We start from the raw sequence: 15,414 nt of genomic DNA on the forward strand, positions 1-15,414 counted from the left end.
GGAAGTTATGTGAAAACCCAAAGTAAGTTGCCCTGAGATGAAGGAACCTGTGAATCATCCTTTCTAGTGAAAACACAAAGTAAGTTACCCTGAAATGAAGGAACCTTTGAATAATCCATTCTAGAAAGACGGGTGAGAGAAATTCCCACGTCAGCCACCATGGTAACAGACTGTGAAAAAAATAACTGCTCGCTGGTAGCTTTTTGTACACGAAACTCGGACTTTCCAACTGAAGTAAACATGGTTTATCCGTTTCTCCCCTATGCCATCAATATTAAGGGACAACTCAGTATAAAAGTATATATTGGCATTTCCATATTAATTTCTGATGGAAAGATGCATATATATATATATATATATATATATATATATATATATATATATATATATATATATATATATATATATATATATATATATATATATATAAAATTCTATAATAAAATTATATATATAATATATATATATAGAGAGAGAGAGAATTTTTTAAATTTATTTATTTCTTTTTTTAAGGGGAAAAAAGGTATTGCAGACTCAGACAAATAACATAACATTCTTTGGCCATATATTGTATCTTGAGCAGTAGCAGATGGTGCAGTGGTACACTCGCCTGCGTTGTGTGCGTGCAGCGTGGGTTCAGTTCCCACTCAGTGACGGTGTCTATGACTGCCCTGAGACTGGCTGGCGACCAGTTCAGGGTGTAGTGCGCCTTTTGCCTGTAGTCAGCTGGAATAGGCTCCGCGCCCCTTCCAGGATAAGCGGTGTGGATAATGACATGACATATTGTATCTTGAATGTCAGACACCACAGACGTGTGCTTATATCGGTGTAGCTTTTGTGCAGCACCCATCCAATTTTTTAGCCAAGACATTTTATTAGTTCATGTATTAATGTGTTGGTGCAGAACATACGGCATATAAGCAGCCAGTGTTGTACTCCGATGAAAAAAAGTTAAAATGCTGTTAACTGGAAAGGTGGCTTTGGACACAAACTTGTTGAAAATTAAAAAAAAATACAAAAAAAAAAACAAAAAACAGACGAATTCCATAGAATTGCAAGTGACTGATGTTTTCAAATTAATGATTAATAACTTCTACAAAATGATGTGTTCAACATTGCCTCCAAGGGCTGATTGCAAAATAAAAGCAAAGTAAAGCATTGATGGCCATGTGCAGTATTCATTGTTTTGCCTTTATTATGTAGTTGACAGTCGGGCGCTTTGCATAGTTGCCTATGAACGACCAGTGGTGGGCAGTCAAGGCCTTCTCTGATGGCCTAACATAATCAAGAAATCATGATCATATTTATAATTTAGGTGAGAGTTTTTAGCCAATCAGATTTCATCTAGCTTGTGTTGCCAGGCAGCTTTCATAATACCAGCGACACATTCTTTTTCTCCGAGCCTTCATATTCTTTCCCACGGGCGTCTGTGCTGTGTGAGTCAACAGGCTTTCACAGTTGCTTGACAGTTGCGATAGCCAATCAGATCACAAGTTGGTTACAGTGAGCCTTCTGCAGGCCTTATGCTGAAGGTGCAAAAGTGTCCTGTGATTGGATAATCACTTATGACAGGGCTGGGCCAGGCCAGACATTCTTACCCGGCGACTTTAGGAAAATCTAAAATATATTCTTGCTTTTTTAACCCACAATGGCCGAAGGAGGGAAAAGTGGAGATTTGATTGCAGTTGTACTTGCAAAGCCATTTTCAAGACGGACCTTTCGAGAGAAGCTGAGTCGTAACTGAGTAGTCATTTCTCTTTGCAACATATAATTAAGTCACTCCCAGTTATTACATAACCTGCCGGCAGGACTTCAGTTTACAAGCACCTTGGGCTTTGAGGTCTGCAAGCACTTAACTCACATGCCATGTAGACCAGGCACTCAGCATGTACACAAGAATTCCGGAGGAAGCAACATTTGATGTGCCCAATCGTTGAAAATCTACTGCAGATGTTGGCAATGTGTTATATAGGGGTAGGGATTTACGTAATGTGCAATTGCTGTGAGTGCAAAATGGGGAAACGCGAGCTTAATAGCTAAATTGATTTAATCAATGCAGGATGGGAAAATGACTCATTATATAAAGATCCCATTCAAAATTGATGTGTGAAAACTAGGGCTGTCAAAAAACTTTTAAAAATTAACTCAGTTAAATGTGTCTGTATCATTTGTGGCTCCCGAGGCGCATTGTGGCGCTTTCATCCATCTGGTTGCTGTGGCTTTGTTACTTTGGAAAATAATAATAATAATTTTATGTCATTTTACAAGGACCCCTTCAGATTTGTGAAAGGGCTCTTCACCAAGGAAAAGAACGGATCACTCAAGGTTCCAAAAAGGGAGCTGGAGGACCACCTGAGAGCAACGCACACGGACAACTTAAGGTACGAGCTAAGGGAGCTACCTTCGGACATGCCACCAATGGCCGTACCAGAGCACCAGATGGACGACAGCCCACCAAGGTGGAATGAGATTGAGAAGTTGGTGAGGAAAGCAAGGGCAGCTTCAGCTCCAGGACCAAACGGAGTCCCGTACAGACTCTACAAAAATGCTCCTAAAGTCCTACGATTCCTGTGGAGGCAAATGAAGGTGCCATGGAAGAAACAAATCATCCCAAGGGCGTGGCGAAGAGCAGGGGGAGTAATGATCCCCAAGGAAAAGCATGCCTCGACCATCGACCAATTCCGACAGATCAATCTCTTGAATGTTGAAGGTAAGATCTTCTTTAGCATTGTGGCTCAGAGAATGACGACCTACCGAAAGCAAAACAACTTGATTGATACATCGGTACAGAAGGCCGGAATACCAAGCTTCTCAGGATGCTTAGAACACACTAGCATGATATGGCATCAAATCCAATCTGCAAAAAGAGAAGGAAAAGATCTACACGTCTTATTCCTGGACCTAGCCAACGCCTTTGGATCTGTCCCCCATTCTCTCATCTGGACAGCCTTTGACTTCTTCCGTGTACCGAGCAACATCACAAACCTGGTCAGAACCTACTTCCAGGACTTGCAGGTTTGTGTTACAACAGCAGAGTATACAACAGCTTGGCAACCACTGGAAGTGAGAATAATGGCAGGATGCACCATCTCCCCGCTGGCTTTCACCATGGCAATGGAAGTTATCATCCAAGCTTCCAGGTGGGTTGTAGGAGGGCAACGCCTGCAAAACGGACAACAGCTGCCCCCTATTCGTGCCTACATGGATGACATGACCACCCTAACCTCTACCATCCCATGTACCAGACGTCTGTTGGAAAAACTTCACAACAACATAACGTGGGCACGAATGAAACTTAAACCCAGCAAATCCAGGAGCATATCCATCGTCAAAGGAAAACTCGCGGACCAGAGATCCTACATCAAAGAAGCACCCATTCCGTTGGTGTCAGAACAGCCAGTCAAAAGCTTGGGCCGATGGTATGATGCAAGCCTCAAAGACTCGGACCAGAGCGATCAACTTAGGGAGGCAACCATCAAAGGACTTGTCACCATAGACAAGACATCCCTCCCAGGCAGGTTGAAGTTGTGGTGTTTGCAGTTTGGATTGCTCCCAAGGTTGATGTGGCCTCTAACATTCTACAAAGTCCCCATCACTAAAGTCGAGAAACTGGAGAGGTCAGTCAGCTTCTACATCAAAAAGTGGCTTGGACTCCCACGGTGCCTGAGCAACATCGGATTATATGGACATGGTGCGCTGGAGCTACCGGTCTCTGGCCTCACCGAACAATACAAATGCACCAAAGTGAGGCTAGACATGACCCTGTCAGAATCCCAAGTAGACCAGCTTGGCACAAAGCAACACCCAATCAGAGAAGAAGACTGGTGGTTGATGAGGCCCGCCAGCAGGAGGAAGCAGACCGATGCGCAAAGGCAGTCTCACAGGCCAAACAGGGTCAGTGGACCACCTGGGAGAATCTGGAGCATCGCAAACTCACATGGAGGGATCTGTGGGGGATGGAAGGAAGCCGAATCAGCTTCATCATCAGAGCCACCTACGATGTTCTTCCTACACCCACGAACCTCAACCAATGGATTGGAGAAGATCCCTCATGTGCCCTCTGCCAAACTCCAGCATCATTGAGACACATCCTCACTGGCTGCAAAACCAGCTTGTCTCAGGGCCGATACACCTGGAGGCACAATCAGGTCCTACGGCAACTGGCGATCATACTGGAGGAAAGGAGAACTACCAACAATGCCCTCCCTCCCCACGTGCCTGGACTCCCAAGCACAATCGCCTTTGTGAAAGCAGGACAACTTCCAGGGAGACCATCTGTAAGAGTGGAAACAACCCTCCTGGACACAGCCCGAGACTGGAAAATGAAAGTTGACCTGGATCAGAAACTCATCTTTCCACCGGAGATCATTCCCACTAATCTCAGGCCAGACCTGATCTTGTGGTCAACCTCACAGAAACTCCTGTACATCGTGGAACTAACAGTCCCATGGGAGTCTGCAGTGGATGAAGCCTATAATCGCAAAAGCCTGAAATACATGGACATCGCAGCAGAGGCGGAGCAGCGTGGCTGGCGTACACAGGTGCTCCCTGTGGAGGTCGGGTGTAGAGGATTTGTAGCCACATCAACAACAAGGCTCCTGAGAAGCATGGGGATCCGAGGCCAGGCCCAACGACAAGCTGTGAAATTGCTGTCGCAGGCTGCGGAGAGAGGCAGTAATTGGCTCTGGATGAAAAGGAAGGACCCCACTTGGGCTGTTAGATGTCAAATGTGAGGAGAAGTGGAGGAGGAACACCCTCAAAGAACCACAGGAGACTTCAAAGACCTAGTAAAGGACTCTTCTCCCTTCTATTTTTGACAACAGGCAGGAGGAGCAGAGGTAGAGGGGGGCACACCTGAGGCGCACAGGTGTCGCTGTTGAACCCATCCTGAGGTGTTGTGGGTTTATCAACGAAACACCGATGAAGGAGGGCACCCACCTGATGACCCCAGTGAAGCCTCTGGTCCTCATGCAGATCAAATTGAGTTGCTTCTTCTTCCCCACTCTAAACACCAGGAAAGTGATGATTTTTTTTGGGATTATAACAACAAGTCCTATAGCTAAACGATAATTTCAAATGACCTTGGCCATTTTTCAAATGTAATTCTAAATTTGAAACGTATGGTGTTCTTGAAAATGCAACTTTCCGTGCAATATCTGGTGCGAAAATTTGTTGGAAAAAAAATGTTGCTGAAAGAAATAATTGTTTAATGATATTCCCTGCATGATCCATATCAAAAACTTGAAAGAACTCCAGGGAGTACGCAAGATTTTAAATAAAACAAACAAACATGCAAAAATCCTTTCAAAATATTTATTGAATTAATTAAATGTTTCAGGAAAACAGAAGTTCATAAAATGGATTTGATATTCATAAGATTGAGCAATTTCATTATTTTCAAAACCCAGATTCTGCCCCATACTAGAATGGGTCGACCCAACTTGTCACATGCCATCTCTCGTTACCTGTCAATCACTCGAAGAAGCAAATAATGTAGAGAAGCGTAAGCCTTCTGAAAAAACTCAGGCCCAAGTGCAAAAGAAGGCCAAACCGGAGTCAGCAAAATACCGGTTGTATGTTGAAGATTATGTTTTATTTGGATTTATGCCCACAAGTTGCAAATCTCTTCTATGATCCAAAAGAGGACACTTTGTGCTGATTATGTTTTATTGTGGACCAATACAGATGAACTATGAAATGTTTACAAGTTTAATAAATCAGATACTGGTGGCATGTTTTACGTCTTTTTTTTAACCCAAAAATGTTTGAGAACCACTGACATAGAAAATGCACTTTTTTCCCAACCTTGCCAACAATTGTGTCCATATGTTGAACATGCATGCGCACATGCTCTTTTATTGAATGTGTGTAAAACAATCTTGGCCCTCCAGTGCGGAATTTACATTTTATAACTTTGCTCTTGTGGTTTTTCTCTGGGGACTTCAGCTTCCCTCCCACATTCCAAAAACATGCATGTTAGCAAGCTGCAGTGGACATTTTTCAAAAATGTTGCTGCTCCGTCATTCGTCAAGCGTCTGTTTTTTGTTTTGTGACGTAAAACCTGATGTTTGCAAATATGTTATTTGGAAAAAAATCACAGATTATCAATCTGCTTTCAATGTGGACCACGGAAAGGTTATTTACGGTTTAGAGTGCTTCCAAAATGCTGACAAAAAGAAAAACACTATATATACAATTTATGAAATACAAAACAAAAGAAACAGGATACAAATACAAGAAATGTAAAAATAAGTTAAGTAGTATTTTGAAAAAATGTAAAAAAGAATATTATACCAAACTATTACAAAACAATAAATATAACACTAAAGGAATTTGGAATATCTTAAACAACGTAATTAGAAATGGTTATAGAAAGGACAACTATCCACCTTACTTTATTGAAAATGAAGTAAACATTAACAATATGGGTGAGGTTGTGGATAAAGACAACCATTTCTTTGTCAATGTTGGACCTAACCTGGCAAAGAAAATTCCTAATCCTGCTATAACAAACAATACTCACACTGACTTAATTGAAAGAAATCCAAGTTCAATGTTTCTTAAACCCATTGATGAAAAATAAGTTATTGATATTGTTAATGGTTGTAAAGAAAAAATATCTAATGACTGTGATGACATTGACATGAAGATAGTGAAAAAGGTTATTGTGGGAATATCCAAACACTAACTTACATTGCCAATTTATCATTTCAAACTGGGCAATTTCAGAGTAAAACGAAAACTGCAAAGATCATTCCCATACAAAACTGGTGACAAACACAACTTTACAAACTATAGGTCCATCTCCCTTCTTCCACAATTCTCGAAAATCCTTGAAAGTCTCTTAAAAAATAGACTCGACTAACTCATTGTAAAACCGAAACTACTCTCTGACAGTCAGTATAGATTTAGAGCAAACCGGTCAACAGCATTCGCTTTAGCAGAACCTATCGGAGAGATCACTGAGTCAATAGAAAAAAATGAATTTATAATAGGACTATTTGTTGATTTACAGAAAGCATTTGACACCATAAATCATGAAATCCTGATTAATAAATTGGAGCATTGTGGAATTAGGGGGTTGGCCCTGAATTGGCTAAGAAGCTATTTTAAAGAAAGGAAGCAGTTTGTGAAGTTGGGCAAGCCTCAATCAAAATGTTTGGACATTGTGTGTGGTGTGCCCCAGGGGTCAGTGTTGGGACCAAAATTGATTACATTATACATTAAAGATACAGTAATATCCCGGTTATCGCGGTTAATAGGGACCGAGACCACCCGCGAAAACTGAAAATCCGCTAAATAGCGGCGCACCTTCAAAAATGCTTAAAAAAAAAAAAATGTATATATATATATATATATATATATATATATATATATATATATATATACGGGTAGAGAGAGAGAGAATGAAATTCATGTTATAACAAAAAAAAAAATAATTTTTAAAACTTATTATTTTTTTATTCCCCAGCCATTATTTTTGTATTTATTCAATTACTTCTTTTTGTATTTATTTAATTACTTCGACTTTTACCTGCTGGTACGCCGTCCGGTGTGCCCTGTGAAATGAAAGGTGGCATTCTTCATTTATTTATTTATTCATTTATTCATTCATAACTGACAGCCTCGCGCTGCGCTCGTGCCCGGGCGGAAGAGGTGCTCCTCTCCGGCTTAATTGTCACGCACGCCGGACCTGCTCCCCCGAAGCGTGTCTCTGTTCGGTTGAACTCGGTTTCATTTCGCCCGCCCGTGCCCGGGGAAGGTGCTCCTATTCGGCTTAACTGTGACACACGCCCGCCCTCCTCCTCCGGAGCTTCCATTCGGTTAAACTTAGGGGCCGCTTGACACCGCCCGTGCCCGGGGAAGGTGCTCCTATTCGGCGTAACTGTCACGCACGCCGGCCGGCCTCCTCCAGAGCTCTCGTACGGTCCGAACCGTGCGAAACGTCGCCCCGGATCGTGCCCGGGGGAACGTGCTCTTCTTCGTCCACTCTCCTCTTCGCCCACGCTCTTCTTCGGCGCACGCCGGCCGTCTAACCGCTCCAGCGCCCCGTCGTGCCGCTCGGCGAAACTACAATGCCCCCGAATATTTTTTAGACCCGCGAAGTACGGAACCCGCGAAAGGTGAACCGCGAAGTAGCGGGGTATTACTGTATACGTAAAGTTTTCCACTTATTGAAATTTGTTTTGTTTGCAGACGATACAAATACTTTGGTTTCTGGTGAAAAATTACAACATATTTTGGATATAATTACCTCAGAGTTCCAAAAAGTTAAAATTTGGTTAGATAAAAACATGCTATCAATAAATGTAAATAAGACAAAACTAACGGTATTTGGAAATGTAAAAGCAAATAACCAAGTTAGAGTTCAAATTGCGGCGGAGATCAAAATCCTCAGGGTAATTGTTGGCACAGAAATCTGTTGGAAGCCTCACAGTAAACATATAGAGCCATGAGAGCAGTTTACAATATCAACTATCGCCACCACACAAATGCACTGTTTCTACATTCTAAAAGCTTAAAATTATTTGATCTTCTAGAATATAAAACTTTACAACTAATTTACAAAGCTAAACAGAATGAACATTTTTGTTTTCATTTTACATGTTCAAAATAAATACTAAAAAAATAGCCTAAAATAAAGAGGATTTGGACACATTTTAAATAAACAATTCATTATCAAAATAATTCTCAATTAATTTGATAATTGCTAAGTTGAAACTTAATAGATTCGTAATCAGACTTCTACTGCACTTAATGTGAAACCAATGCTTGCTACTGTGGTTCAAACATAACCACAAAGGGCAAATTAAAAAACATCTTGTATTCTTACTGTGAGATGGTTGTAAATCTCGCCGTTGTAGCACAGCCACAAAAAAGGAAATTTTTTGACATGCAAGGGTTGCATGCCATGCAACTGATCCAAAATAGCCAGGTGATGGAAGCCAAAGCAGCAGTTGGTGTGTCCGTTGATATTCTCAAAACGGAAGGCGTCTGGGCCTCTGTGTGTGATTTTCATGGCATTGGTGCACTGAGCTGACAGGCACTCATCACTTCCAAACATAGCCCAGATACCGCACATCTTGGATCTGTGGTAAGAAATACATAAATAAAAATAAATAGTCAAGTATGAACCATGATAAAAGGGCCAAATACCAGCAAGGAAATGACTTGTAGTACTCTCTTAGATGTTACCCCCCACTGCAACATAGCGTCAAATATCGATTTATGAATGCCCCTGAAGAATACTCTGATCAACAGAATATGTTTGTATCTCCGTTTGGTCAGTCAGTTGATCCATGAGTTATTTAAAAAAGAAACGTAAATACAGTATTTCCTGTGAAAAGAAGCAGAAAGTTTTACATTTGCTTTTGTTTTCATTCAAATTAAGCATTTTCATGGAAATAAGTGATTTACTAAATTTACTTTTTTTCTTGGGTGCACCAGCACAAAATCTGAAATTTTCAACTCCATCACATTCAGCCAGGGCCAACACAAGCCAATGTTGCGTTTTTACATGTTTTTCATGGTGATCCCATTCATTGACAACATTTACATACACGTACATCGGTTGTAACATTGCCGCTAATTAATAAAGACAACTTGTCACATGATTTCAAACATAAAATAAACCCTTGTGAGGATAAGTGACTCAGATAATGGATAAATGAACCATTTTACTCAATTCGCAGCAGAGAGCCAGCGTGAGTGTGACGATACGTGAATTCTTGTGGGGGAAAAAAAAACTAAATCTAATCTTGATGCAGGGCGGAGGGCAGCAGGTGAGTGCAACAGTCGCGACTGGATCTTTTCCTGGATTCTTTTTTTTTTTTTTATGGGTCTTTGCCGCACAAATTTGCCGGTGTGCCAAAGTCTGGAGGCGTGCTTGTTCTGTTCTGCTCTGATCCTCAGCAAGTTCTCAGGTGCAATCTAACCGCCACCGCAGACCTGCCCCCACCTACTCTGTCAGACAAAGAGTGTGGCTCAGTACCAGGAACATTCCCCTCAGGGTTGAGTCCCAAAAGCTCTCGCCCCGCTTCATTGGCCCTTTTGAGGTAGTGGCCTTGGTGAACCCTTGCGCCGTACGCAGCAGTCTCCCGCCCTCGATGGACATTTACCCTACCTTCCATGTCTCTCAGCTCAAACCTCTCTTTGAACTCGCTAAACCCTCCCGTCCCGCCCCCCTCCTACTCAGGATAGATAGAATAGAATAGAAATAGAAATCCCTTTATTGTCATTGTACTCAAGTGTGCAACGAGATTAGAGGGCTCCCCTCTCCAGTGCAATACAACAATAATACAGACAAATATATAAATTAGATAAATAAAGAAGACAGTGCAATGGAATTCAGTACTGAATAGGGCATATAGAAACACATCACAATGCTGTTTTGCAAGGTTAGGGTGGTCTCGTGTGTGTGTGAGAGTTCAGTATGGAGATGGCTCTCGGAAAGAAACTGTTTCTCAGTCTATTGGTCCTTGATTTGATGCATCTGTAGCGCCTGCCAGAGGGCAACAGGTCGAACAAGCGTGAGTTTGGGTGGGTATTGTCATTGACGATGTTGAGAGCCCTTCTGAGGCACCGGGCGGTGTAGATGTCCGACAGTGAGGGGAGAGGGCAGCCAATAATCCTTTGCGCTGTTTTGACTGTCCTCCGGAGCCTCACTCTGTCCGCCTCAGTGCAGCCGCTGTACCAGGTGGAGACACAGTACGTCAGCAGGCTCTCGATGGACGAGTGGTGGTCGACGGCCATCCCGCTTTCATTTTGTGCAGGCTCCTGGATGAACTGCGCCGTGGTTGTGGCCTTCAGTACCTTGTTGATTGGGAGGGTTATGGTGGTGCCCGATGCGTGGGGGGGTACCGGGGGATCAAGGGGGGGTGGCCAATGTCAAGTGTCCTGAGGTGTGTGTGTGTGTTTGGAAGCCATGCAGGTTGTTGTCGTCAGGTGGTCGGCAATTAAAGACGCTCAGAGAAGACATTGCCAGACTGTCGACTCCGGGGGTGTCAGGATCGAGTCCTGGAGGGCAGCTTTCCTGCATGCTTTCAATCTCTCCCGGCTGCAACCCACCTGATTCAAATGATCAGCTCATTTGAAACCTGATAAGTATCCTGCTCATTTGAATCAGGTGTGTTGTAGCCGGTAGAGATGGAAAACATGCAGCACACAAGGCCTCGAGGACTGGAGTTTGACACCCCTGGTCTACTCACTACGTGAAGTTTGTAGCCATCTAGCCTTTTTGATCTTTGAGCGACCAATCGTGTATTCAAGTCAATTTTACTTAACCTTTTCTCCAACCTCAGATCACCTTCTGACTTCCTTGAATCACGCAGTGCCCACCGACCGACCTGCCTGGCTGCCTACAAACTTCTTGCGCTCCACACCAAAGACCCGCTTACCACCGAACCCCAATCGACCACCATCTCACTGGACACTCAAATAAACATTCTTCATACTGCAATCCTTCATTCTCTATCCCTGCATTTGAGTCTTACTCTCGCCCCTCAACACTCCCTGACAGTGGTGGAAGACCCAAACATATTGTGAGGGTTTGCTGGGAATGACTGTCAGAATCCCCTGTCGGAAAGAGTTTCAACTGACACCTCTGGCGGGGGACATGATTCTGACTGGAGCATGTAATGAAATCTAAAAAATATATCAATGTGAAATAAGAGTGAATGATGGACCTGCCTTGTTTATAACTGTGGTTTACCACAAAAAAAACCCTGGAGATACTTTGAGTAAGTTTTTCAACAGGCATTTAAACTTTAAATGTCAGGAAACACTAATATTCAGACCCTCTATAGCAGTTATACTTCCTCAGTCATCTGAGCTTTACACTTCAAGACCAAGTGTGAAGTAAGAATGACCCACTGTATGTTGAGTAATAAATCTATGTTAAGAATACTCACGTTAGTGTTTTAACACATAATCATCCTAAATTCATAGCATCGCCCAAACTATGGAAATGCTTTGGTTCAGCAATCGCCGGTATGCTTCGGGAATGACGTCACGCGAAGAACCACAAGGTGCCAGTCGGCATTGTAATGCATTGCTTATTGTCCAGTGAGCTGCTCAACTGACTTTGTTTTTGTGTTTATCAGTGAAATGCCTCTGCGCCATGTGGCGATGCGTTAAAATTTAAAATTCTGGGAAGCTTCTGAGTGGCCCAAAAAAAATAAATAAATAATTAAAAATATATATATAAATATATCTATATATATATAAATATATATATATATATATACACAATTACTTTACATGTGACAAAAACAGATTACATTTTCCATTTTATTAACTTACCTCAAACTTGGTCCTTAAGCAACTATGAGATTTGTATTCGCAAGACTCTCATCCCATTGATGAACTGACTCGGCGTATTAACTTAATTGTCATCCTTGAATTAAAACATTAAATGTTTCAATTTTTTATGAGTGTAAAGGAAAACCACAGTAATCTAAGAATTAAGGCATAGAGTATTATCTTTTCGAGTAATTAAGTACGAGTCAGTTCTTCTAAGCCTTAGATGTGCAAATTCCTCTGTCCACGCAGCCTGGAATGTACGGTAATCATCATCTTTTTTTCTTTTCGCCATCTTTTCTGTTACAAGGGTTGAGCGGGTTGAAGGGTTGAAATTTTATCTCTGATAAAAATTAATTTCCGTACATTGACAATGACCCGTGACGTACTTGCGATCGATTGGTTCCCGACCTGATCCTCGGGTCACCGGCGGATTGCAAGTTGACCCCTGACTTTTAAAATGTATCTTTAAAACTAATTTTAAATTACTTAATATTATTAAGATCATCACTAGTATTTTAAAACCAGTTCCAAAATATATATATATTTTAATTTAATTTAATTTAATTTAAAAATTTTTTGGCCCCCTCAACTCCAAACTGTCTGGGAGCCATATGACGTCTCCGGAAGAGCCATATATGGCTCGAGAGCCATAGGTTCCCGACCGCTGTTCTAAGGTATTCTTGTCTTGTCTGATGTGGCGTTGTAATAACAGACCTCTGTCAAAGCTCGGCGTCCTACTTTGGATCAGCATCGCACCAAATTGTACTCCGATCCGCGCACAAGCTGCGTGACTTTCTCGTTTGAGGCGCGCGCATTTACTGAGAATAACGTCTTACAAGTTCTAAAATTGATGGCGGTACAAAATGTGCTCATCTGAATGCCATTACGACACCGCGTAAAGATAGTTTTTGCGTAAAAAAAAAAGGCAGTGTCGACATAAACCTCTTGGTGAAACTCTACTGTATAATTACGCATGCCCTAAAAAAGGGGGGGGATTAAATAAAAGGCGTTTCATATGTTAGTAACGATGGCAAAAGCTAAATCTAATTGTGTTAGACAATGTCAATATAGTTGTTTTTGTTTTTATTAACCGTTTGTCTAAGTATTAACTCGTGAATAATTGAGTTATCCAATCTAGTTTTTGTTTGTTTATTAGCCGTTTGTCTAAATATTGGCTTGCGCATGAATTTAATTAAACAATCAAATGTTTGTTTTTGTTATTTTTGGTTTTTGACGGCGATCGTCTTAACATTGACTTGCGCATTGATAATCAAACAAAGGACTTTACGTAACACAAGAGTGCCTCGGATAACCGCAAAAGTTGAATAATTTGTAAGACTGTGAGAGTCAAAACTATTTCCCCCTGTAGACGTTTTAAAATCAGTCAAAGGCTTATAAAACATGCATTTAAACAGTAGTTACGGTCACGGAGTCTTTACCTTATTCTTTCAAAGATTACCCCACGAGTTGAATTTGCGTGTGCTGGGTTGAAGGTGCGACTGAGATCAGGTCAGCATTCGCTTCCTTTTACACTTTTTCAAACTGGGCGTTACATAACGAGAGATGAGATGAGAGCGTGTGCGCTGGTTTTCATTTCAAAGCAATTATTTGTATTTATTTTTACTGCCACAACCCTTTTTCAATTAATTGTAGACAAGTTACTTGAAAAAAAAATCAATTTTCTCTGGATATTTAGTGCTATTATCTAGCACAATACTGTATGAAACCTGCTGCCAAACATGTGCATACTGCTTACAGTACATTCCCGGATTGGATTCATAAAATGAGTTACTAATTTACATAGTGGAGTAGAGTTATCAAGGGAAAGTGGGAAAGTTTGCAAGGTGTTACAGTGCCGTTATAAAATCATCATACCGCTCTGAAATATAGCTACTTTATTTGTCTTCCAACTAGAAATCAAAAACAAAAACAACAACTATATATGTATACTGTTTATGGCCCTTTTTCAGAAAAGGCTTCTTTCTTGCATACCTGTTTTTTTCCACTGTATATGATGATTTTCTGTAAGCACTGTAAATTGGTTCTGTGTACAAATTGATAATGAATAAGATGGTTTACTGGGTTTTAGAAAATGAAATTATTGTAATCTGTTCACAATCATTCCAGTCTGAATTTCCCTGCTCCGAACTGCATCTTGGGCCAAAGGATTGATTGATTGATTAGAATCACTTTTGAAAAATACAGTCGTATATAGTATTGACTATGCCCCATGTCTATTGAAATAAAATCATTTGGTACAAAATGACCATACAACAACATGACAATAGAATACAACCTTAACAGCTGGAATGAAATTTAAAAAAAATAATTAATTGCCAGGTATTTAAAAAAAAAAAAGAAAAAAACGTTTCAATTTGAAATAAATAAATACATATCAAGTGAACATGCATGCCTTTTACAGACAAACATCTGCATTTTCTGGATGCAGTCATTGTATGACAATTGCTGTGCATCATCATAATTGCTGTTTATGATCTCCAGGCCAAATAAAGGGGAGGTCAACCCAAAAATGTTTTTTACAATAATATGTTCTAAGTGTGGGCGGCCACACAGTGCGAGACAGCATCGGGCGTGGGTTCGATCCCAGCTCCGGCCATCCTGTGTGGAGTTTGCATGTTCTCCCCGTTCTTGCGTAGGTTTCCTCCGGGTACTCCGGTTTCCTCCCACATTCCAAAAACATGCATGGCAGGCCGATTGAACACTCTAAAATTGCCCCTAGGTGTGAGTGTGAGCGTGGATGGTTGTTCGTCTCTGTGTGCCCTGCGATTGGCTGGCAACCAGTTCAGGGTGTCCCCCGCCTACTGCCCGAAGATAGCTGGGATAGGCTCCAGCACACCCCGTGACCCTAGTGAGGAGAAGCGGTACAGACGATGGATGGATGGATGGATGTTCTAAGTGCCTCCACAAGTCTAAACTCAGCATTTTGATTGATATTGCGTTTGTGGAATATGAGTTAAGCAGCTAAATCCACCAATTTTTAGCCATCGCAGGGGGAAGTTATTTGGCCATTTTCTGTCGAATGAAAGTGACCTCACAGATGTAGAGGGCTCAGGTAACGACCGATCATGACTCAGCTACAGAAAAATTATGAAC

The 15,414-nt window shown here is 41.5% G+C and overlaps 1 protein-coding gene across 2 annotated transcripts in view; it reads right to left on the reverse strand.

The window, feature by feature from the left end:
- Positions 1–13,825, reverse strand: part of LOC148321047 (asparagine synthetase [glutamine-hydrolyzing]-like) — a 33,518-nt gene extending 19,693 nt beyond the window's left edge. For both annotated transcript variants that reach the window (XR_015847042.1, XM_088319543.1), the window contains exons 1-2: positions 13,740–13,825; positions 8,834–9,089 (exon numbers count right to left, since the gene is read on the reverse strand). Coding sequence is in view for 1 of the 2 variants with exons in the window: in XM_088319543.1 (XP_088175669.1) it covers positions 8,834–9,082 (249 nt within the window). In the remaining variant the exon portion in view is untranslated. The remainder of the gene's footprint in view (positions 1–8,833; positions 9,090–13,739) is intronic.
- Positions 13,826–15,414: the final 1,589 nt, after the last annotated feature.

Source organism: Idiotropiscis lumnitzeri, chromosome 16, assembly GCF_059441095.1.
Source record: "Idiotropiscis lumnitzeri isolate Australia: NSW breed Sydney's pygmy pipehorse chromosome 16, RoL_Ilum_1.0, whole genome shotgun sequence".
Classification (NCBI taxonomy): domain Eukaryota; kingdom Metazoa; phylum Chordata; class Actinopteri; order Syngnathiformes; family Syngnathidae; genus Idiotropiscis; species Idiotropiscis lumnitzeri.